The 26340-nt window shown below is 42.9% G+C and overlaps 1 protein-coding gene across 1 annotated transcript in view; it reads right to left on the bottom strand.

Annotated features, from left to right (window-relative positions):
* LOC124119323 (RNA polymerase-associated protein CTR9 homolog) overlaps window positions 1-25847 on the bottom strand; it is a 46618-nt gene extending 20771 nt beyond the window's left edge. The window contains exons 1-16 of the mRNA XM_046481808.2: window positions 25830-25847; window positions 25179-25249; window positions 24025-24123; window positions 23163-23402; window positions 22509-22598; window positions 21006-21184; window positions 19908-20103; window positions 19064-19171; window positions 13078-13197; window positions 11393-11509; window positions 9185-9274; window positions 8423-8551; window positions 7953-8136; window positions 7039-7127; window positions 5989-6174; window positions 5018-5105 (exon numbers count right to left, since the gene is read on the bottom strand). Coding sequence (XP_046337764.1) covers window positions 5018-5105; window positions 5989-6174; window positions 7039-7127; window positions 7953-8136; window positions 8423-8551; window positions 9185-9274; window positions 11393-11509; window positions 13078-13197; window positions 19064-19171; window positions 19908-20103; window positions 21006-21184; window positions 22509-22598; window positions 23163-23402; window positions 24025-24123; window positions 25179-25223 — 1960 coding nt within the window. The 5' untranslated portion in view covers window positions 25224-25249; window positions 25830-25847. The remainder of the gene's footprint in view (window positions 1-5017; window positions 5106-5988; window positions 6175-7038; window positions 7128-7952; window positions 8137-8422; window positions 8552-9184; window positions 9275-11392; window positions 11510-13077; window positions 13198-19063; window positions 19172-19907; window positions 20104-21005; window positions 21185-22508; window positions 22599-23162; window positions 23403-24024; window positions 24124-25178; window positions 25250-25829) is intronic.
* Between the last annotated feature and the right edge of the window lie 493 nt (window positions 25848-26340).

Here is a 26340-nt window from a genome sequence, read left to right on the forward strand (position 1 = left end):
AGCTTATTCTTATATGTTTGTCCAGTATATCATGTTTACAAAAGTACACTTCACATTGCTTCATATAAATCATGATAATAAACATCTTAACAAAGTTTCGTCTATTACAAACGAATGAGCTCAAGATACATACTTATATCACAAACATTTCATTAATGATGATTTTAAACATGTATTTTGTGCTCTATCATACCTTCCTTTCTCGTCTGCATATATAATGCATTATGCTAGGTACACACTGTTATGATATACTTACTGCCAAAAGAAACGCAAATACCCTACATGTTGGATAAGATATGAAGACTTACTTATGTTCAAGAGATATTAGACTGGACGATGAACAAACGAACATACTGGTATGTTGTGTGAACTGATGCACATGACGCACCACATGTAACATCAAAGATCCATGACTCAAGATGCACCATTTGTCTCGTGCAGGATGAGTGTGTAAAGTTTGGAAATAATGTGCAGTTTATGTGATAAGAATAAAGACACTCTGTGGTAGCACTTGACTGACTGTTAGTTTTGTCATTATGTGGTCCAATTGGAAACATCTCTTCTTAATGTAGATACTGCTTTCTTTTTCTATGGTTTGTGTTTCGTTTGGCGTTGGGTATATAACTTCATTCTGAAGAGGCATATACAATGGCCAGGGCTGGCTAATCTACTTCCACATAGTGTTAATTTCACGTACCATTACTATTAGTATAACTATGATTTCATAATGTCGTGTTTGTTTGTTGTTTAGCGCCGCACTCAGCAACATTCCAGCGGTCTGTAAATAATCGGTCTTGATCAGCCAATCCAGTGATTGACATCATAAGCATCGATCCACGCAATTGCGATATGATGACATGCATCAACCCAGTCAGCGAGCCTGACCACTCGATCCCATTAGTCACCTCTTACAACAAGCATGGGTTGCTGAAGACCAGTTCTAACCAAGATCTTCATGGCTGATTTCATCATTTACATGTATGTGCTTCATAAAAGGTATTGTAAAATAGATCTTAATGATGCCAAAGGACTACCATCTGCTTCATATATACATTTTATTTATTAATTTCATTCCACAGTTAAACATAACCATCCAGTAAATGTGTTAATTTATATAACACATAGAATTATGTAAAAATATGTATTTTCATAAAATGTAATGGCAGCCTGTGCAAATACTTTGAGTCTTCAAACACAAACTTGTCTCTTGGCAAACATGCTGTATATTCAACAGAATAAAGTAGTCTGTTTCCAAAAAAAATGAGGTTAGGCTAAAAAAGATAAGTCTTGGTTCTCAGGCACCGCCCACATCATCATTAAGTTCACAGCACATTTCATTTGATTGTACACAATTGTTTATTTGGTTACACAACTGTTTGGTCGATAACATACTAGTTTCCAACAACCAAAATAAAAAAAAGACACTGCCCACCCGCATTATATTTTCATAAACCATTGCCTGAGAACCAATTCTTTTATTTTCTTTAAGCCTTACTTGCCCAAATTTGGCCCTTACCAATATTGTCACTTGATTTTAGTGTTATTATCATGAATAGATGGACTAATATTTCAGCACTCACGAGACGAAACAGAATTTAACAAGACTCTCTTTCAGATTAGTGGCTAAAGTCGCATACTGTAAAAGTGTTAATATATATGGACTGTCTCAAGGACAGTTAGCTATCCAAATGAAACAGTTATTTAATTAGACTGTAAAGGCTGAATTTCTGCAAGATAGCAAAAGCTTTTCTAATTTTTACTTTAATGTAAACCAACATAGTTCAAAAGCACAAACCCATCTACGCTAATTTCTGATTAATTACACCTGCATTAATCCCTTTGATCCCATGTCTCTGTGATTGGTTCTTGTGTTTTTGGTTTAAACACAATCAAGTCACCCATCAGCTTTAACAACATTGTTGAGTATCAACTGAAACAACAGCTGAGTATGTTCTCTAAACAGTTAAGCCTGACAAACAGCCAATCTGGGAATCACTGATTGAGTTTATACAATACTATCAATACACTGCTGGTAATACCACAGATCAAAGCATGGTCACAGCTTATCAAATGGGAAGTTTCAATAGAAGCCATGGATCAAAGAGTCCTTACAGCCAATGAGGTTGGAGGTGATGAAGCCAGAGAGGTGAGTAGAGTATATAAAACTCCACAGATGGAAGGTGAGCACATCTCACTTGTTGAGTCTGTTGAGACACAGCTACCTCAGAACCTTTAACAAGTGAACTGTTCTCAAATCCAAGATGGCTGATTTCAAAATTACTGCTGATGAAGCCTGTCTGATCACTTCTGGTATTGGTAAGTCCTTCCTGAAATTGTATGTTAAATTATCACATCCCCTTCACAACACTTTGAACCCACTATTGTTGGTAGTTATATCCTTGAGATGTTTCCATCGTAATCTTCTAGTCAACGTGCCTTTGGATAATGTCCATGCCACACCACTGCTCAACCTGAATATGCAATACCACATTTTCAAGTCCCTCTATCACATCCAATTCCAAGAATACTGAACCCAGTCCTAATCTATAGCTGGTTGTATAAGCAGTTTAACCACCATGATGCCTCAAGATTCATTGTTTGATGTTCATTTCATATCCATATCATTGCTTACAATATTTTCTTTATTACAGGAGCACCTCTGCATACATCAACTCCTCTCCCCAAGAGACGTGGTGTGTCATCCCTCACACTGCCAGTTGCTGACATCCACCACCATGTGCCAACTCTCTCCAGCCTCCACCCGATGTCATCTCCCACATACCTCCAGGCAACCTGCTTCTCCAGCCCCTACAGTTTCTTCCCTCCCTGCTCCACCAGGTACTACACTCCCAGCTTCAGACCAGGCTCCTACATGGCTTCCAGCTACACCCTACCACCAAGTCCATCCTTCCCACCATCAAGTCCATGTTTCCTGCCACCAAGTCCGCCCTTTGTAACCTCAACTCATCCTGTTGGGGTTTCGAATGTACCAGCCTTTCTACCTGCAATCCAACCAAGGACAAGTGCCAGTTTGGTTCCCATCCAGCAAGTACCAGTTCCTACCATTCAGACTCCGCCAGCTCAAGTACCAGTAGTTCCACCTCCCCACCAACTTTCCAGATCTGCGGACACCAGTCCAGTCACAGAAACTCGGCCACTCGACTTTGAACTGCCATCTTGCCCCAGATTAGACATTGGTAAAGCTGTTGATGACATCATATTCAAGACCCTTGGAACAGATCCAGCGTCCAAGACTCCCAACAACCTTTTCTCTGACCGTCAATCAGCTCTTGAAAACAGACTTCAGTCACTCCAGCCAAGGTTCCCAGCAGAGATTAAGGAGCTATCCAGCTTCCTTGCCTTCCATTCGTCATCTATTCAGAAGGAACATCAGCAGTGTCTACAAGATGGTTTCTTCCCCACGGACTACCACAACTGGCTGACCAACAGATACAATGACCAGCTCCACCTGGTCCTCACCAACATCGAGAGAAGTCTGAACACCCTAGAGAACCAAGACAAGAGGTCCCGTCCTGCCAGCAGAAACCTCAATCCTGAATCCATCATCTTGATGGAAACGTGGTACCACGAGCATCTCAACAACCCCTACCCCACTCATACAGAAGCTGAGGACATGGCCAACAAGGGAGGCATCACACTCTCTCAGCTCAGAAAGTGGTTCTCCAACAAGAGACACAGAACCAGGAGACCCCGATCTGCCAAATCTGTAGCTGCTGCCAAGCATTGTGAGGAGTTCCTGTCTGGCATATTCCAGTTGTGAAATATGGACAATCATATCACCTGAATGATGTCAAACCGTGTAAGGATTTGTGAACCTGACAATGATATTACATATGAAGTCTGTATAATGTCTGAGATCCCGGCAGTGCTACTGGAAACCTTTCTGTGTTCAAAAGGACATCCACATGTATGACATCATCCCCATTTCATATGCATAGTGCTTTATTTATGTTACAACCTGTGATAATCAATTGTTTTGTGCATGTTTTGATGACAAATACAGCATGTTATCAATAAACATCTTGTACTTTATAATTGCCTTCATTTGTTAATCATCTTCATTAGATCTGAAGATTAATAAGTTAATATTATCACACCATCTTAATTTATCTTGTACCCAGCTTCTATCCTTTGATGGGGGCATGGGTGGCCCAGTCGTCTAAGGCGCCGTGATTCGCTGTGCAGAGTAATGTCCCTTAGGCACGCCAGAAACCTATGATTGTGGGTTCGAATCCCGGTTCGCCCCGATTATGTTTCTAGGTTTGTCAGCACCATACCCGTGCTCGTGGCTTTCACCAAAGGGGTAAACGTCTGAGACCTGCATCACTTCGGGCTTTCCTCCCACATTAAGCTGGTGCGCTGTGATATGACTGTAGTGCTGTCAAAACCCAACTCACTCTAGCCTTTGATTGTGATGATCCTTTATGTCAGCTCTTATGACTAGCATGAAGAGATGGGGACTCCTGCTATAATCCCCATGGATTTTTTCAAGGACTGAGTTGTCATATTTAGAAATATCAGACACCCACGAGATACATTTCAAAGAACAATGAAGAAAGAAGCATGGTACGAGTAGGTTTCATGATAAAACATTGTTCTATCCTGATGTCATTCCTGTAGATTCGAATATCCGCTCACAACTTGATGACACCATATATTGGACAATGTTATTTTTGAGGGGGAGGTGTCTAGAAAGTTATTCCTCATAGATGTAGCTGGGCTAAGCAGTGGCCAAAAGTTCGAATCCAAAATGGGAGAGATATGACAATCGGTATTGGGAGAAAATGTACAGAAAATCAAATATGAGGGAAACACCAGATTTAACGTAAATTGGCTTATCCGACATTTCCAAGGTCGGATTCTATTCAGGGAGTCAACATTATTAATAATAAACACACTGCAAGGTTTAATCTCCTGGCAGTGTTTTATTGTATGATAAACAACTTCCACTCGTCTTTTTTTTCTTAAATAGGGTGAAACATACAGTGCTACTCACCAATGCCATTAGCAGCCCAGATGTTGCGAGAATCATTCCTCATGACCTGCTTGTACATGGCGAGGGCTCGGTCCTGGTGACGCTTTTCCTGGAGTCAACATAGATTTCATGTCTCTCAGTTCCGTAGTGACAGGATCATGTACATAGCATGTCTTGTACATGGGAACAGGTAAATACTGGATAAAAGTTCTCAGAGAGTGTTTTTCAGTCATCCTAGATCACCAGGCTGCATCATGTACATCACGAGATGAAGCCCCCAAATCGGTCCAGCAAAAACACGGCAATATTTCATAATGACTGAGTTCCTTTATCAACAGGACACAGCCTAATACTATTTTCACACCCGACATGGTTATTTTTGGCCAATTTGGTCATCTATCTCCTTAAAGTTGACAATTCATTTTTGCTATCTCTCTTTGAATTCTCATTTTGAAAATTGAACTATAAACAGTTGATAACAGAAACAGACTGACCTCCAGTCCAACATCACATAGATTTGTTTCAATCAAGATCACCTCAATTAACTAACAATTAAATACAAATGAATGATGTATAATGCTACTTTGCTATCAGCACTGTGCCTTGTAAATAGGAGGAGCGATCAACAGCATCAACATCATAATGGCCCAGGTCACACATCCTCTTTGGTTCTGTTCACTGTTTATACTGCACTCAGCATTATTCCAGCTGTATTGTCTGTACATAATTTAGTCTGGACCAGACAATCAAGTAACTGACATCATGAGCTTCGATTCACACTATTGAGATATGACGAAATGCAACCAAGTCACCAAACCTGACCACCTGATACATTAAGATGCCCCCTACAACCATCATAGGTTGTTGGGGACCTATATTCTTACCAGCACCACACCTGAACCACCCAAGTCAGCTCTTGTGACAAGCAAGGGTTACTGGGGAGCTATTTGCCCCAAAACCACAACACAGGGTGTTAAGATACTGGGTCCTACCTTGTCCTTATCTCTCATTGGTTGATGAAGAGTCTGCAGCCACACGTTGCCGAGGGCAATCAGGGAGTAGGCATCATCCTTCGTACCAGGCCGTTGCAGGATACGCTCAAACTTCTTCTGTCCAGGCCCCCACTCTTGTTTAGCCAAATGGAGGTTGCCGATCAGCGACCACGCATCAGGATGATCCTGAATAAAGATGATCAGTTCTACATTTGTTTTGTTTGTTTTGTTTGTTGTTTAACACCGCACTCACCAAGATTCCAAGTGTATATAGTACTCCATATCTGACAGGGATATTCTGAGTGTGGGACTTGTGTGTGATTGGCTGCTTGGAAATGGCATCATACAAATCAGATCCAATAATTCCATGCAACAGGAGCATATTCAACTTCATTAAAGTTACATACCTGTCCTCTAGTTTAATAATAGTATGAAATAGTCCAGTATCCCTTTCAAATGTTGAGTATATAAAGGTGAGGTGAAATGGGGTTTAACGTCGCGTCCAAGATTATTGCACTTATATAGCGACGTGCATGAACGTGTGTGTGTGTGTGTGTGTGTGTGGCTGCTTGTACTTATCCGAACTGATGCTGATTTATAGTGCTAGCTCACTGAGATACCATGCCGCAGTTTAACATGAATACCCTACTCAGACACAGTATACTGACTCCATGCCGACAAGTCCTTGTTTTAGCCCCTTGATGCTGAGCGCCAGACAGGGTAACAACAAGTACCATCTTTTAACGTCTTTTGGTATGACGCGGTCAGGGATCGAACCCCAGACCTTCCGCTCTCCGGGCGGAAGCTCTACCACTGGACCATGGAGGCGGTCTGAGTATATAAAGGACAGATGTCTAGGGATTACTGCTATGAACAACACCATCATGGAATTAACCAGAACATCATCCATTCCACATAGACATCTCTTTCGGTGAGGTGACATGAGGTGGGGTGAAGTGAGGGTGAAATGGGGTTTAACGCTGCAAACCTGCTGGGACTGATAAAATGAAGATCAAAAAATCAATTTGAATTTTTGCAATTCATTCTCACCTGATTAATCTGTAAAGCTTCCTTGAACCAATCTGATGCCTCATAGATCTGACCTCTGTCTCGAGCCATACAGCCCAGTCGCAGATAACCTGTCAACACAAACACACAACACTGTGACAAAATATTCAAGTATGTTGAAATGAGTTTTCTATATGTTCAGACATTTGGTGAGTCAATCGTGGTAACATGCTTTTATCAGTATCGAACACATGCTGAGTCTTCAACACTCGAGCAATATCACAGCAGTCTCTAAATAATCTAGCCTGGACCAGAGAAATCAGAGGGCAATATGAGATCATCCCATGCTGTTGGGATACAATGGCATGCAGTCACCAACCAATCCACTTAGCCACCATTTGCAAGAAGCAATAAAGAGTGAGTGAGTTGGGTTTAACCATGCTTTTAACAGTATTACAGTTATATCGCGGCGAGTCAGCTTAATGTGGGAGGAAAGCCCGAAGTGATGCAGGTCTCAGCTGTTTACCACTTCATTGAAATCCACGAGCACGGGTCTGGTGCTGACAAACCTAGAAACATTACTGGGGCTAACTGGGATTTGAACCGGGATTCAAACCCACAATCATAGGTTTCTGGCGTGCCCAAGGGACGTGACTCTGCACAGCGAATCTTCTACACCTTTTATTGTTAATGACTGTACGGGTGATGTAGATCCGCAGATTCAGTATATGCCAAAAACATTTGAGTCTACTAGCCCAAACTTGGCTCTTATCATCATGTTCAGTACACTTTAGAGTTATCATATGGACTATTACCAGCTGAGATGAGAACAAACAGAATTTTACCAGACTTGGGCTTAAGACTAGTGGCGAAAGTCTCAAACTACAGACTCAAATGTCAGGTCATGTTGTTTCTGGAGTTAGTTGAGCAGTAGTGCAATCATTCCATCCACTTACAGTCTACATAGTTAGGATGCTCCCTGAGGATGTTCCTGTAGAGTTTGTCCGCTTTATCATACTCATTCAGCGCCTCGTACAGTCGTGCCAGGTTGTATGTGGTTGTCACGGAGATGGCGCTGTAGTAGGTTTCATCATGTTGAGCCTCGTTCCGAGATCTCTCTAATGATGCTTCATAATACTTCTGTAGAAAATAGAAGTTGATATGTGTATATGGGCATTAATGACACAAATGATATACACAAGAACAGTGGGAAAAGAAGGTGTTTTATGAGCACGGGTATGGTGCTGACAAACCTAGAAACATAATCATGGGCGAACCGGGATTCGAACCCACAATCATAGGTTTCTGGCGTTCCCAAGGGACGCAACTCTGCACAGCGAATCGCAGCACCTTAGACGACTGGGCCACCCGTTCCCCTCTTAACAAGACAGACCAAAAGACGTTCCACATCAGTTTCCATGGTTACCTTGGCCTCTTGGTAGTTGCCGAGCCTGAAGTGGAGGGCAGCAACATTGTTGAGGATCTCAGGAGGTACATCGGCCTGAACTTTCTCCTTCAGGATACGTGTTGCTGTTCCATATGCTGACAATGCACCCTAGAAGGCAGAGGTCATACTGAATGACTTTCATGATCAGTAACTAGTGTCTGATCTTCAGTAAAGCAGTTTCAAATAATAATCTGAAATCGTGTCTGCTTTTTGAGTTACACAAACATATTTTCTGTAAGTAAACAATGTTTCCAGCTACGGCTGGTCAAAATATACTACCCAAGTAACCATGCACACTATTACCCAAGTTTTGTGGTAGTGCATGTGAAGTTTTCCTAAAATATGTAAAATGAAAATGTGTCTCAAGGAATGACTCCATTAATGAAATTCTTAAATTGATTGGGAGGTGGTGCAGTGAAATGGGTTAATATAGAGATTAGCATGGACATGTGTGTCTGGCTAAATGCACTAGTCCAAACGTATGCCGGTTTCGTAGGACTAGCCCACTGATATACCACGCTGCAGTTTAAGATGGATACCTGACTTACCCAACCAGTCCCTATTTAATCCTTTAAATGCCGAGAGCCAGGCAGGGAAACAACAAGTAAAATCTTTTAACATATTAAGGTATGTCGTGGCCAGGGAATATCAAACCACTGACCTTCCACACTCTGGGCAGTCACTAGACCACTAGACCACAGAGGCAGGCCAGGAATGATTGGGAGGAGGATTTCAACTGACCTGTACGTCGGACTGTTCCAGAATCTGTGCCAGCTCAATCCAGGCCTCGACATCATCCGGGAACTGTTCAGTCACCTTCTTCAAGTGTTGCTGAGAAGAAGTGTGTTTCACATTACTACTACGGAAAGCAGAATCAAATATTTGCACACGGATGTAAGTTAACATGATTAAGACTCGAGTTGATTTATATTGTTGATGGTATCTATTCATAAGCAAACAACATTATTTGCTAAATTAGTAAGAGTTAGGTAGCAGTATTAAAGGCTTGTTGTACATCTAATCAATGATAAACAGTCAGGGTAACCTCTTGAAAATGTGGATTTTCAATTCCAACTGCAAACCCAACCTTTAACGTACTTGGGTAAGTCACTGAAGCACACATAAAATGACATTGACTACCCTATGTAATGGTACTTGGACAAAGTCACTGAAGCACACATAAAATAACATTGACTACCCTATGTAAAGGTACTTGGACAAAGTCACTGAAGCACACATGAAATAACATTGACTACCCTATGTAATGGTACTTGGACAAAGTCACTGAAGCACACATTAAATTACATTGACTACCCTATGTAAAGGTACTTGGACAAAGTCACTGAAGCAAACATAAAACAAGTATTTGTCACAGAGTGACGAAATATCCCCCGCCATATACACCATAGTACCAAATATGAAGACAATCCAGCGATTAGTTCTTGAGATATTGTGGCAACACCGTTTTCCAACTCCAAAAACAGATTTGCCTGCTGTGACCTTGAAAATGGGGTCAAGGTCACCAAATCTGACAGGTGTATGCGGTGTCTGTATATACACTATAGTTCCAAATATGAAGACAATCCAGCGATTAGTTCTTGAGATATCGCGGCAACACCGTTTTCTAACTCCAAAAGCAGATTTGCCTGCTGTGACCTTGAAAATGGGGTCAAGGTCACCAAAACCGACTGGTGTCTGCGGTGTCTGTATATACACCATAGTTCCAAATATGAAGACAATCGAGAGGTTTAGTTCTTGAGATATCGCGGCAACACCGTTTTCCAACTCTAAAAGCAGATTTGCCTGCTGTGACCTTGAAAATGGGATCAAGGTCACCAAAACCGACTGGTGTCTGCGGAGTCTGTATATACACTATAGTTCCAAATATGAAGACAATCCAGTGTTTAGTTCTTGAGATATCGCGGCAACACCGTTTTCCAACTCCAAAAGCAGATTTGCCTGCTGTGACCTTGAAAATGGGGTCAAGGTCACCAAAACCGACTGGTGCCTGCGGTGTCTGTATATACACCATAGTTCCAAATATGAAGACAATCCAGTGTTTAGTTCTTGAGATATCGCGGCAACACCGTTTTCCAACTCTAAAAGCAGATTTGTCTGCTGTGACCTTGAAAATGGGATCAAGGTCACCAAAACCGACTGGTGTCTGCGGAGTCTGTATATACACCATAGTTCCAAATATGAAGACAATCCAGTGTTTAGTTCTTGAGATATCGCGGCAACACCGTTTTCCAACTCTAAAAGCAGATTTGTCTGCTGTGACCTTGAAAATGGGATCAAGGTCACCAAAACCGACTGGTGTCTGCGGAGTCTGTATATACACCATAGTTCCAAATATGAAGACAATCCAGTGTTTAGTTCTTGAGATATCGCGGCAACAAACAGGTGGGACGGACGTACGGACGGTCGTGAATACTATATCCCCCGCTTCGCGCTTTCGCGCGGCGGGGGATAATAACATTGACTACCCTATGTAATGGTACTTGGACAAAGTCACTGAAGCACACATTAAATGACATTGACTACCCTATGTAATGGTACTTGGACAAAGTCACTGAAGCACACATTAAATGACATTGACTACCCTATGTAATGGTACTTGGACAAAGTCACTGAAGCAAACATAAAATAACATTGACTACCCCATGTAATGGTACTTGGACAAAGTCACTGAAGCACACATTAAATGACATTGACTACCCTATGTGATGGTGCCACCTATTGACGGCCTTCACTACCTCAAGCAGACTTGTTAGGCAGCCAGTCAGTTTATCAACAGTGAGTGGATACATGAGGAGAGGAAGACTTGTGATAAAGGATCATTCTTACAACATTGAGTATAGTACTGATACAAAGTTTTCAAACTAGAATTTAATCAAACATATTTTCCTAAACACGCCACTTCTAACATCGATGTGATTTGTAACTCACTTTTGCTGTGTCTCTGCGTTCAGACTCTGGGGAGTTGGCATACAGTGACCCAAGGATCTTCATCGTCTCATAGTTGCCGGGCTGAGCCTTCAGCACCTTCTCAAAACACTGGGAGGCCTGGTAAACATATCTAGGTCTTTAAACCTTCTCTCCCTCTTTGCAACACCCCTCCATGATATCAAAACATCAGAGCATTTAGGAATACTTAAAGTCTTAATGCTTATACTTATAATTTCAACCAGTCCTCAGATGTACAACTGAAGTGGTATTACTTGGTCCTGTCCTTAGCATACAGGTCACAGATGAGTGAAGTAAAGCAATGATTGCTGTCACAGATGAGTGAAGTAAAGCAATGATTGCTGTTCAAAGTAGTTGGATCGGTGACTGCTCTGCAAGCTCAAATATGGATAGATTCTAGGGTATTGGTCCTGCTTGCACTAAACGTGGGTTAATTAACACATTGGTGCCTCCATGTGTTCAAACTGTGCCTCTATTCAACCATCAGCAAATGGGTTCCCTCTTGGGTGAGATTGTGGAGTGAATGCAAACCCTTCTAGTGCAGCTTGGGTAGTATACTCCCCAGGGAGCTGATAATGCAACTAGGAATGCACACTGATCTCTTCACCAGGGTAATGTCATGTGCTTTGAGCATACGTAGAGTGGAGTCTTAAACTATTTACAGGGCCTATCATTATTATCTTTACTTACATAAGACTGTTTCAATAACATCATTATCAAAAGAATCATAATTATAACAATAATCATGAGAAGAACTTAACTCATTTGTAAAATACATACAGTAAACTATGGTCATAACGAACCAATAATTTTAGTTTGTTATATCCGGATGACCGATGACCGTCAGACATCTTTTATCAAGTCATGTGACATCATGTTACTCGATAAATAACAAAAGTGTGCACTGTACACGTACACAATATATCCACTTCAATCACTGTGTTACTACTGTTACTTGAGGGTGTAATTTGAGGACAGTGACAGGGTGTCAGTGCTTTAGAGTAAATCAATTGCCTCCAGTTATTTATTGACGCTTTGAACAGCCGCACTAGGCCGCAGATGTTTTGATAGGCAAATTGGTGACACGTGGGCAGCTCAGCTCAGGGATTAACAGTTCGTTATACACTTAAACATTAGCATTGACAGAGTACACATGGAACCACAAGGAGAGATCGCTATATCTGTTATTTCGTTATGAGCGTGTTCGTTATATATCCATCAACTTTACATGATAAAATATATGGAATATGACCGGGATCAAAAGAACAGTTCGTTTTATCCATCAGTTCGTTATAAGGGTGTTTGTCATAAACATAGTTTACTATATTTAAAGCTAGTAAAATCCTAGATATTTTTTTTATATTTGTATACTTATCCTGCATTACTCCTTAATGCATATTACTGCTTGTTTTTGACAGAGAAAAGAGCTGTGTGAAGGTCTTTGCTTGAAGAAGTGGTTCCAACTAGCTGAAAGGCCAACCCTATCACACAGCTCCCATGTGACCAAAGGAACAAGCAGTAATATGCATTAAGGAGTAATGCAGGATAAGTAAAAAACCTGCTGCTGCAAGACATGTTCTGAAATACCTAAAACTTATGAGTGCAGATGTCATTACAACAAATATCAAAAGATATGAACAAGAACCATGGACAGACGCAAAACGTACATTGTCATTATCTCCTCTGTAGATGTACATCTGACCAAGTCCAAAGAAGGGAAGCACAAAGTTGCCGGGTGAGAACTGTGTAGACTGGTAATAGTACTGGAAGGCCTGGTCATAGTCGCCCTGAAACATTCAACAGACACACCTCAAACACCCATCACTCAAAGTCAAGAAAACCTGTCTATAGTTTTAATCATAAGGCTACAACCAGCCCCATTATTTGAAGGGTAAAAGACACAGCTTAAACCACTAGGTTACCCCTTGCCTTTTACACAAGGCGGTTGATTGAAGAGTCAATTACAAATCTGACCCATATAGATATCAGACAAGCAGTACCATGATTACAACCCGATTTCTTCAGACTCGTAACTTTCTTACTAATAATATGGTAGGATCTGTCTCAAGTCACATATGTATAACTCACAGTGTGAAACAGTAGACTCAAGGTCTATAACCATTATATCAAAAAGAAATAAAGTTTGCTCTATCCCCACCGTGTACCGTATTTGATGTAATATGCGCCCAGGGCACTCTCAAAATTAGAAATAGGGGGCTCTTATTAGAATATAATTTTTAGTGAGAAAAAGAAACAGAGTTGAAAGATCGTAAATTTCGTGGTTTATGCTGACAGCCTGAAATGATACAAAAGAAGAATCAGTGTGTATTATACACAACAGATATATTTTCCAGAATTTTGTAGAATTTTCCTATTCGGAATATTCTATAAGTAATACGTTACCACTGTTATACCGAGGCTGTTGTCTCCCACAACTGCTGCTATAGCGAAATCTACCACAGAGATCTCAATTACCTCATGCAGCACGTGCGTAGCCACCTAGCTGCCATGTGACACCCTTCACTCTTGTCTCCTGCGAGAGCAAGTGCTCGGGGGACGGACGGGCGGGCAGCAGCCCAGTGGTAACGTATTACTTATAGAATATTCCGAATAGGAAAATTCTACAAATTACATTAAGTAATACGTTACCACTGTTATACCGAGGCTGACTACCACAGTAGGCGGTGGGGAGCACCTACAACCCGAATCCTGACTGCTAGCGTTCCTTCCGACCAGCGGAAGTAAACACCAAGGCGGAAGCACTCGATGCGCATGCACCTAGCTAGGCGTTACCCTATAGGAATACCAAAGCACTGTCAAGCGCATACCGTAAGGCTCAATCGTCATTGCCAAAACGATTGGTGACTCCAAACGGCCCCACTGGATAGGTATTTCATCGCCGCAGCGGATGAGAACACTGTATCCGCGTGAGCTTAATCTTAGATCAGGTTAAACAGTCGAAAAGAGGGAAATTAATTTCATTCAGACCGTATATCCCAGAGCAAGCCTACTTAAAGTATGCATTAGGCGCGTGACCTAATTCCAGTATTTGTAAGCATGCATCACAAGGTTGGGATACACGACAGACAATTAAAGACATAATTGTCAAAATACAAATAAGGACAAAGCACACAAAAAGCCGCCCTCACCTGTGGTGTGAGTGCGCTGGTTTGCGGGACCCCAACTCCTGTACCCACGGCAGTGGGAACATTGGAGTCGACCCAGATTGACCACCGTGCAAGGTCAGATGCCTGAGGAGTTCGGAATTGCGCTGGGCACACCCCTTAGGTGCCCGCTTGCGCTGCGATCCGCGGGCCAAGACGGTGCACACTCTCCACGACGGCATCAGCGACCTGTTTGAGGTAATGATTGGCAAAAACCGAGTCAGAACGCCAGTAACAACCTCGTAATATTCTGCGAACAGAGATATTCGAGTGTAGGGCAAATGTTGCCGCTAGCGCCCTGATCTCGTGCGGGTTTGACCCCGCTACCGGTAACCCCCGAGACCGGTACGCCAGATTGATGACAGAACGAAGCCACAACGCAATCGAGTTGCGAGTAATGTCAACCGTGCGATTAGGGTTACACGATATGAACAGACGGTCACGCCCTTGTCTACGTTCATTCGAAGCCTTAAGATAATACTTAAGGGCCCTAACCGGACACAGCACTCTGTCCTCAGTATCAGCAGGATGTAAGATTTCTTTGAGTGATCTTACAGTGAATTCTCTCTCCGTTTGCCCGACTCTCTGATTCTTGGTGACGAAGCCCATGAGCAGGCCCAGGCGGACCGCTCCTTCGTCACCCCTATCGAATCGTACCTTGGCGACATCGAGTGCATGAATTTCGGATACACGTGCCGCCGTGGCAAAGGAGAGGAGAAATGCTGTTTTCCAAGTCACATGCCGGAACGAAGCACTATGCAAGGGTTCATACGGAGCTTCCGTAAGTGATTGCAACACTAGGGAAAGATCCCAGGTTGGTGCCCGAAGGCGGCCCTTCTTAAGATCGTGCTGTTTGAAACCCTTGATAATACCCCGTATCACCGGCTCTTTGGAGAGACTGGTACCCATAGCAACGTCCCGTACCGTAGCAACGGACGAGACATAGTTGGCAATGGAACCCCCGGAGAGTTTCCGGGTCTCTCGCAAGTGAGACATGAAACGAGCAATATCCTGCACAGATACCTTATCTGGCGAATGAATGTGATGTTTACAACACCACTACGTGAAAATAACCCAACGTGCATTATACACCTTCTGGGTAGAATCACGATGCATACTAACGTATGCCCGAGACGCCCGGCGAGAAAAAACTTTACTCCTCAGACGCTCGTTGACAACATCCACGCGTGCAGATTGAACTGCCCTGCATTTGGATGAAGCTGACGGGTGTGAGGGTGGATCAAGAGATCCGGTCTCACAGGCAGTGGAAGTGGCGACTGCGTGACCTGGGTCAGCAAGTCGGGGTACCACGATCTGTTCGGCCACATGGGCGCGATCAGTAACATTCGACAGCGAACTCCTCGGAGCCGGCTTAGAATGTGTGGTATCAACGCTGTCGGCGGGTAAGCATAAGCGACCAAGCCCGTCCAGTCTAACGCGAGAGCATCGTGATCGATGGCCCTCGGGTCCGGGACTGGTGATACAAACAACGGGAGTTGATTGTTGAACCGCGTTGCGAACAGGTCGACCATCGGACGACCCAAACGTTCGCACAGCCACTGAAACACTACTGGGTTCAGCATCCACTCTGTGGGGCTCGGATCCTGAGGCCTCGATAGAGCATCGGCCAGTACGTTCCGCACACCTGGGATGTGACGGGCGTGTATCTGGCACGGGACACTGTCCACCAGAGCGTAAAACTCGAACGTGAGATCGAGTAGCGAGTGACTGTGGGTTCCCCCCAGTTTGTTCACATAGGACACTACCGTCGTGTTGTCGGTCGCCAGCATGAGCCGGGCGTCGACGAGACGATGCTTCCAGTGATTGACTGCGTTGATCACTGCCTTGAACTCGAGACAAGTGATGTGAAGACCTAGTTCCTCTACGCACCACAGCCCCGAGCTCACCTCCCCCTTTAGATGGGCGCCCCAGCCCACTAGAGAGGCGTCTGTATACAGGGTCAACGTGGCCCGGTAGGGCCGCATAGAGACTCCTGATAAGACAATGTAAGGGACCGTCCACCACTCCAGATGCGGTCGGAGCCGATCCGGGAGGGCGACGGTCGCACTGTTCACCTCCGTTGCTAACAACTGGATTAAAAACAGTTGCAGCGGGCGGAGTTGGAGACGACCCCGTGCGGTGCAGTCCTGGGCTGATACAAGTAGCCCTAACAGCTGTTCCCAAAAGTGAACAGTCTGTTGCACCGCTAAGACTTTGGCAATCATCGCCTGAATTTTGTGCCACCGGTCTGGGGGGACAAAGAGGCGATGGGACACCATGTTGAACCGACCTCCGATGAACAGCAAGTTCTGAGAAGGGGTTAACTCGCTCTTGGGGAGATTGATAATCCACCCAAATTGCTCCAAGAGGCGACGTGCGAAAGGCGGTTAGGAGCGGCACCCAGGCGCCTATGCAGGGACCCAACAAGAGCAAGTGTGTGCCGAGAGTCCTCGGCAACGTACTCCAGGGAAGCATTTAAACTGAGCAGGCAGTTGTAAATGCGCTGGTCACGGTCCGTGGGAGAACCTTCGACCAGACGGGCCGCTGCAGCCAAGTAAGTGTCTCCGTGAGACATGGAGTGCCGAGCGAGGGCGTCCAGCTGGTGCAAGGTAGCTTGCGTTACCGTAGCAGCCGGTGGGGCACGGACACCCAACCGCTCAACATGGGCCTCCGCGGTAGGACCAGCCTCAGGAAAGACATGGGCCTCCGCGGTAGGACCAGCCTCAGGAAAGGCAAGGTCATGTACCGGGAATAAACCCTTTCTCCACGACGTCGGAGGCAACGGGAGACCCCGACCGGAGGCCGCCACGAAGGCGTTCTCCAAGGAAGGCTTGAAACCGCGCAGCAAGGTCGATGCGGGGAAAGCCGCGTCGGAAGACTCATCGTATACCTCGGAGGAACCCACAGTCGTGGATTCCCCGCGGTACCGGCCGGGGCATGTCCTCAAAGAGGTCATAAACCATGGCCATGCTGTCCTAAACCGATAGCGGGAGCAACGGTTCGGGGGAAGGACCGGTGACCACGGGAGCCGCCGCCGTACCGGTGGACCCCGCGTCCGACCCCGCGGCCACCGAAGTGGCCGGGGACGGAACAGCCAGCGGCCTATCCTGAGATAAGGCCGCCAGCTTGGAGTCCACAAGTTATGCAAGTAATGCAGCGACGGAATCCCCGGACAGCACACGGGCCGCCAAGAGATCCGCCGCTTTACCGTTGGACCCCGCGTCCGACCCCGCGGCCACCGAAGAGGCCGGGGACGGAACAGCCAGCGGCCTATCTTGCGATAAGGCCGCCAGCTTGGAGTCCACAAGTTTCGACAACAATGCGGCGACGGAATCCCCAGACAGCCCGAGGGCCGCAAGGGGATCCGCCGCAGCCGAGGAGGTGGTACCCGCACGGGGACCCCGACCGGACGAACCGGCCACCACAGGGGTGGAGACGGACTGTACGTACAGCCGGTACCGCTCAAACTCCGCAGGCCCCAGACCTTCGCACAGGATGCACCGGGTGTCCCCGCAAGGAACCCTGCACCGCGGGCAACGATCGTGGGGATCCCGGGACGACAAAAACTTTCTGCACACCCCACAACTCCGAGGAGCAGGGGTAGAGGGGGTGGATACTGGGGACATATCCATGTCAGACATTGATTGTTTGCTATAAACAAAGAACAAAACATGGTTACAACGCACGCACCACAATGATTCACAAACGAACATTTTCACAAGAAAATAAACGAGCAATGTGAACATATAACATACACATATAACTTTTATTAAAGAAATAAGTTATGTTAACCCCCAAAACATACAAGAACAGGGGAAACGTAAAACACAACGTGCATACGCGAACCCCGCAAGTATATAGAAAAAAGGGCGGGAAAAATTTTCCATTTGGCGGGAAAATTATAACCAAGCGTAGCTACCGCAACGACCCATAAAAACACAGTTTATTAGAGAATAAACTATAATAAATATCACCAAATCTTCAAGGAACGCTTCAGCAGGAGAAAACACGTCTTGCTAAGCAGACGAAGGAGACAAGAGTGAAGTGTGTCACATGGCAGCTAGGTGGCTACGCACGTGCTGCATGAGGTAATTGAGATCTCTGTGGTAGATTTCGCTATAGCAGCAGTTGTGGGAGACAACAGCCTCGGTATAACAGTGGTAACGTATTACTTAATGTAATTAACTGCCCATAATTAAAGGTGCATATAACACATGAGTGCGTATTATACACGAATATAAGTCTTGTGTACATTGATCAATTGGAAGGGCTGCTAATTGGGATTCTTCATAAGCCAATATATTAGCAAATATCGCCGTGGGCGCTTGTTACGTCGAATACAGTATGTTTTTCCTTGAAATATTATAGTTAAAGCACAAGGACACTTGCATGATTAAAAACAACGTAACAGAGTTGTCCACACTAGTATCTTTGCTGGCAACATGGTCCATGTGGACAGAAGTATGGCAGGAATCACAGTGTGTCTGACCTGTACATGGAAGGCTCTGGCCAGCTGGTAACAACTCTCAGCTCTCATGGCCTCGTTCTCTGTGTTGTGGAAGGCATGCAGGGCCAGGTGCTGAACCTTCTGGTAATCCTATCAGAGACAAACAACAAGCAATATTAGTACTCGTTACATTGTCTAGCTGGCGTGTCACAGTCTTGTTATGTCTGATGTGATGTCACTTGCTTGTCATTTCACAACTGGTCCTGTTTGCACTGTAAGTTACCATACTAAGAGTCTGACGGCAGTCACTAAAGACGGACCACACACAAATACTTCCCTGAAAGTAACTTACTATGAACCATAATGATAAATGTTGAGTTCACAATACTCAATTCTATGAATATGATACAGAGTAGACAACTCGAAATAAAAGCTTCTGTCTCTCATCAAAGGTTTCAGCTTATATCATTCCTTCCCTTGGGACTGATAATCCTTTAGCTTGTTGGTGATTCTCTGATACCGTATTTCCTTTTTAGCAATACTGGAGTCTACAGAAAGAGTAAATTCACTTGTGAGTGAGCTGGAGTAAACATCCCCGTTTACAGTATTTCAGTCATATTGCAGCATGTCTGCTTTATACAGGAGGAAAGCCCATAGCAATGCAAGTCTTAGACACTTCATGTAAAATAAGAGCACAGCATCTTGAAAACCTGAACATCATAATCAGGGACATTGTTGGGTTTGATCCCTCAGTCACTGGATCCTTGATCAAATAAGGGACATAAGCCTGCAAAACAAATTGTGCTTTAAACTACTAGGCCACTCATGCCCTAAGATCTACAGTGTATCAAGATGTCTTTAACTGTAATTGTTATGACTTCTGTACCTTCTTGTAGAAGAAATGGTTGGCAAGATGGTTGAGGACCATGGGGTTAGTGGAATCAATGGTGTAGGCCTTTGAGAGCAGCTGTACACCATTCTTGATTGAATCCTGGGTTTTGGCATTCAGTTCCAGGATAGCCAGGCCAACCAACGCACCTACACAGTTGGCGTCAAGCATCAAGGCCCGTTCAAAAGCCATCCTACAACAGAGAGACAAAAACATATCAAAATACAACTTCGGATTTGTAATGAGGTGAGGCAAAATGGGGTTTAACATAGCGTTCAAGATTAATGCACTTATATAGCAACATGCATTCACGTGTGTGTGTGTTGCTGCTTGAACTAATCCAGACTAATGCCGATTTTAGAGAGCCAGCCCACTGAGATACCATGCCGCAGTTTAACATGTATACCCCACACAGACACAGTATACTGACTCCCGAGCTGACCAGTCCTTGTTTTAACCCCTTAATGCCAAGCGCAAGGCAGGGTAACAACAAGTACCATCATCTTTTGGTATGACGCGGCCGGGGATTGAACGCCTGACCTTCCGCTCTCCGGGCGGATGCTCTAACACTAGACCACGAAGGCAGTTAGGATTTGAAATGAAACACATGAATATAATTAATGGCAATAATTATGATAAAAGGCTCTAAAAATAACTGTGGTCAGTGAGTGTTGTTAACTCAGCAACATCATGAATATTCCAGCTGTATCGGGTAAATAATTGAGTAAATAACAGACAAACTGCAGAGCATGATAACATGTAATGAGTCAAATCATAGAGCCTGACCATCAAATGCTTTTAGTCAGTCAGCTCTGACAACAAGTATGGCACACACACAAAGCCAAGAAGCATTGTTATGCACATAAATCAGTATCATACATAAACCAATAATCAATTTGTCAGTTTGGAAATAAACATAATAAGATTTCAGATCTGATTGGTTTCTATTGAGTATTGAATACCAAGGGATTTCATTTGGAATCGACAGTATTAGCCGGGGGTTTCAAATTAGAAAAAGTTCCTGAGATCATAATATGAGTGACATCATTAACAACGCTGACCACACTAATCTCCTACACAATACTAAATACAAACCTTGCTTTTTCCAGCCTGGTAAGTTTGACGAAGCAGTGCCCCATGCCTAGTCTGACTGAGGCAGGGCAGTTGGGGTTTGTTCTCAGGGCTTTCTTGTAATATGCCAGGGAACCTCGATAGTCTTTCTTGTTGAAGGCAATGCAGGCTTTGCCCAGCAGTGAGGGGATATTGTTACTTGACTGAAAATTAGATACAACTCAGAAAATAGTTCAATAATAAACCAATCTCATTAAATCTGATCTTAGTGCTCGCTACCGCCAAACAAAGATCTGAGGACATCCCATCAAGGGTCACATCAGAACGACCTTTCATCCCACCAATCAGAGGGTCGCTTACCAGATCGGAAAAGTGACAGAAGAAAATGTGTCTTTTAATCAACGCGAAAAGGTGAACATGGGGTACTCATAACGACAGTTACAGGCTGTACGACTGTACTGCCAAAATCATTGTCTATAACAATTTGAATAAACATTTCAAATGGAAAAAGACCTTCCATAGCCCATGGGGAGAACTGCCATACAAAATCAGCAATTTGTTAGACATTTAAGAATTTTCTTTTGTTCACTTTTCAAATTTTGAATCCAGAACTTTGTCAAAAATGATTTTTTAATTCGAGTAGTCTCGAATTGAAGTCGCCAGTTTGGAATTAGTGCCTTAAAACTTGAGAAAGCTGTCTTCTGGTTGCTTAAGGTCAACTTCTTAGTCATCTCATTGGTCAGTCAAACTTTGCAAAAGGTTTTTCTGGCATGACCTGTTATGGGATGTCCTCCGATCTTTGTGTAGCTGTAGCGAGCACTAAGATCTATTTTCAACAAGATTGTTCAATAATCCGATATGACATCTCGGCAAACTTTCAGTGCAGGGGTGTGTGTGTGTGTGTGTGTGGTTTTAAGCTGCTTTTAGCAATATTCCAGCAATATCACGGCGGGGGAAACCAGAAATGGGCTTCACACATTATACCCATGTCGGGAATCGAACCCGGGTCTTCGTCATGACGAGCGAAGGCTTTAAACCACTAGGCTACCCGATCATCCCTTACCACATGCAGAGCAGACATGTATTCAGAGGTGATGGAGGAACATAGTGTATACAAACACATGACGTATTGAGGTAGACTATCTGCATGCTGTGCACATACGCTACTGTGATCTATTTTCATACCTATCCTCTTGTCCAAGAATGACAACTGAATTGTCATTATTTATGCCTCAGTCAGCAACATTCCAGCTGCAGCTATAGGTTATCACAGTGTGGAAAGCCATCTGGGCATGATTACACAAAACATCCAGGTAACTCATTGTAACTTTCCAGTGTCACCTGTAGTCAGGGGACCTGTTCTGCCCTTTATCAATGAGTTACCATTGGTTACTGGTATCAAAATATTTCTAACCTCTTTATTCTGGAATCTGTTGACTTTGTTTTGACATACAGACTTCTATTGGAAATACCCCTGAAGGACTCTCATAGCATATCATTGTAGAATTGCTTGCTTAAGATGTGTACCTGGTTCAGCACAAAGTTAAACTGTGCATCAGCCTGGTCCATCTTGTCCCCCTCCAACAGACAGAAGTAGGCTCGGCCCAGCAAGTGGTTCTAGAAGAAAAAATCAAATTACACGACAAAGGTACCATTAAATCTAAGATTATTTGTTCGTTGTTAACACCACTATAGTGCACCATATTCAGGCACTATGATGGCGGCCTGTAAATAGTCAAGTTTGGACAGACAGTCCAGTGACTGATAAAATGAGCACAAACCATGCCAGGATACAATGACAAGCCATTAACCAAGTCACCAACTCTGAAATCTGTTCCATCAAGTCACTTCTTACAACCAGCATAGGTTACTAAGGATCAAATTTTCCCCCAGACTCCGATCAAGAATTTGTGACAAAAAAATAAATATAAAGATATTTAAAGTACATGACTTCTTCCATTCAAAAGGCTAAGAATTATCAAAAATGCATCATGCTTAAATAATAACTCTAAATTCAGATACATTGATAGAACTTTCAGAAGACTTTGTACTTAATGCCCTTCCTCTATTATAATTTTTATAGTATTTCAAAAACTACAAACATGTCAATAATAACCAGATAACATGATTACATCAACAAAACATGACTGTCCTTGGAGTGTTTTGTTCATATCAACATACCTGGTCGTACATAATGATTTTATCAGCTGTTGTGTACAGCAGAGTGGCTTTGGTGAACAATTCTCTCTTGTCATCTTTGTTTTTCTCTCTATGAGCCATCTGTACATAATATGCAGCAAGGGTGTCAAGTGCTCGCATCTGATCACGCTCAAAGTTCTGATAGTCCAGACTAGCATCAGTACGTGAAGCCTCCAAAATCTTGACAAAATCCTCAACATATGTCTGTTTGTAGTATTCAAGCTGAAAAAGAATGCTTCCTGTTTTAACATAGTAAAAAGAAATGATCATACACCCATTAGGATGTTTTTGTTTGTTTGTTGTCTAACGCTGCACTCAGCAATATTCCAGCTATATGACGGTGATCTGTAAATAATCGAGTCTGGAACAGACAATGCAGTGATTGATATCATGAGCATCAATTCATGCAATTGTGATCGATGACATGCATCAACTACGTCAGCGAGCCTGCAATGTTAGGATGTAAATACAGGATACTGTAGCTATTACTATGATTAGTTATATAACAGAACAGACATATGTTCTAGGTTGCTAAAAATCCCATAACTCATATGACCATGATGACCAAAATATGTGTATATACTTTCTTTCAAAAAGCCATTTACAATTTAACATCTTATTTAATATTTCTCACAAAATTATGTTGACTTGTTGACTGGCAAATAACCATCTACAAATATGAAAAAGTAAAATTACCATGATTACAATGAGCCAAATCATGCTAGTAAGCATCTGTCTATGATCATGATGATTACCGTCATGGTGTGGACGCTGTGATCATTGTGATATTCACCTTATTCCAAAGAAATGATCTGTCAGTCCTGAATGAAACTGATTTACTTACAGCCAATGTAACCCAGAGATGAAGTGGCGCCATTTCCTGGCGGAGAATACTGAGAACCTCATCTCCTTCTGGTAGTTGATCCAAGTCCAACTCGATCACCTGAAATAATGGAAACATTATCATGATTAGAAACATGGGTAAAACGATACATCAAAACAATATGTGGTACATGATATTTAAGGACATGTAGATTGGTATACACATGATACACGGTCATGGTACCAAAAACATATATTTTCCTTTCTACATGATCTAAACGAAAGAATAACCCTACCTAAATTGGGACAAAACTAAGCAGAAAAGCCACCAGCATCCTACTAATCATCTAATTGGGATGATTTGGGCTTCCCTGTTACATACTGTGATGGACACAGAACAGTAATAAAAGGAAGAAACAGTCTGTCAACACTTTTTCACTCATCTGAAACACGAGTGTATTTAACTTCATGGCCTTTGTGTAATTACTCTGATATATTGAGCATGTTGAGCTTCATATCATACCATGATTATGAGATTAAAACTGGATGTTACCATGTTGGCAGACATTTGAAACTGCAGGCCAAATGATTTGCACCAAACAGGTACACAGGTGCAATGAAAAAGCTAATATTTCATCTGATCAAACATTTGGTATCAAGACAATATGTTTCTATCATTCAAATTATGCAAACAACACAGGCCATAGAACATATAGAAAACAAGTATCAAACAGAAATCTAATTTTACACCTCTTAAATCCCAGATAAAGTATCTGGTTGATGAGATGTATCATATATGTAGGGAGCTGGCAGGGTGCATTACAAACCGGGAACCAATGTTTACAATATGGACGAAACAGACACAAAGTCAGTCGCAATTTCACATTTTGCAACAACTATTATACTAAGTTTCATGAAAGGAACGCTCTAGACAATGACAGACATGTAACATCAACTTTTAAAAACATTTCAAAACAAAAACAAATAGCCTAATACTGCCAACGCTGCACATGTTGACTAACGAAATTTCACGCACATGCTGACATGCATGTGACCCCAAAAGATCAGTTATCTGGGGTTTCTTCTCAGAAAATCAAGAATATGAATTATCAAGAACTCATGAAGTTACTAATTAACTTATCTGTACGAAATTAACGATGGTAACGTTACACTAACCTCATCCGTATCCCGCAAGGGGATCTCGATCGACCCGGACGCCATCTTCCTATCGGTGACCAGTTGGTTAACTAAACAATCAACAAAAGTTTAACACTTTTATTTCAAAGTATATTTATCACAATATCAATTTTACATCGCCAATAACGTACACTATAATTATAAAACAACACTAGGGTGACTAGTGTATCCCAAAAGAACATGATATTGATAACAGTAAAATATGATAATGAGACCTCCCTAAAAGCGCGAGAGGTTAAAGGGAGACAATGGGAATACAGAAGAAATGTAGATTAATGTCCCTTAGCATGAACAATTCGCTTCCGAAAATTAAAATGGGAGCTCAGTGGTATTGAATTAAGCAATGGCAACAAACATAATGTCACGATAAGAATTGCCAAAATAGTGGAAGCATTTACGAACAATTAAGGGCGTTCATATATATGAGAGAGACACTCGAGTTTTCTTTCTGTTGAAAACAATATACGACTTGCTGTATTAAAACACACCTGATATTTATTGTTATATGACAATCATTCGTGGTGTAAATTTGGCCATGCAACTTGTTTGTAGGCTTGCCAAAGGCGTTTTATCAAGTTACATAAACATACACACTATAAATGAAATTAGTAGGTTTTTAAAAAATGTTACCTAAAACCAACGTCTGTAAAACCGTTGTTGCTGGTCAACTTCAAGAGGGAGCAAAGTTGAAAATGTTGCAGGTCACATACGATGAATCACTCAAGCATAGTCCTGACAGATCAAGGAGAAAATACATGACCAGCGGATCCTGTACAGATAAGGGAAAAAACTTTGCACTGCGAGTTATGCTTGGCGTCTTAGACCGCTTGGACAACTGTCCCTAAAATCTGCCAAACGTGCATGAAACGTGTGTATGAATATAACTCGATGTTTAACTGGACCTATTTTGCAATGCGATCTTAGCTCTGGAACTATTGTAGTGAGCGAGTGCTTTTAACGCGTGTCATCTTTATATGGGAGGAAAGCCCCAGGTTATGTTTGTTTGTTGTTTAAACAGCAATATTCCAGCTATATGACGCGGTCTGTAAATAATCGAGTCTGAACCAGACAATCCCTAAATTTATGCAGCTATTAGATTTAAACCACTTCGGTGAAATCCACGAACACGAATATGGTGCTG

This window comes from Haliotis rufescens, unplaced genomic scaffold (assembly GCF_023055435.1).
Source record: "Haliotis rufescens isolate VD_foot unplaced genomic scaffold, xgHalRufe1.0.p SCAF_6, whole genome shotgun sequence".
NCBI lineage: Eukaryota > Metazoa > Mollusca > Gastropoda > Lepetellida > Haliotidae > Haliotis > Haliotis rufescens.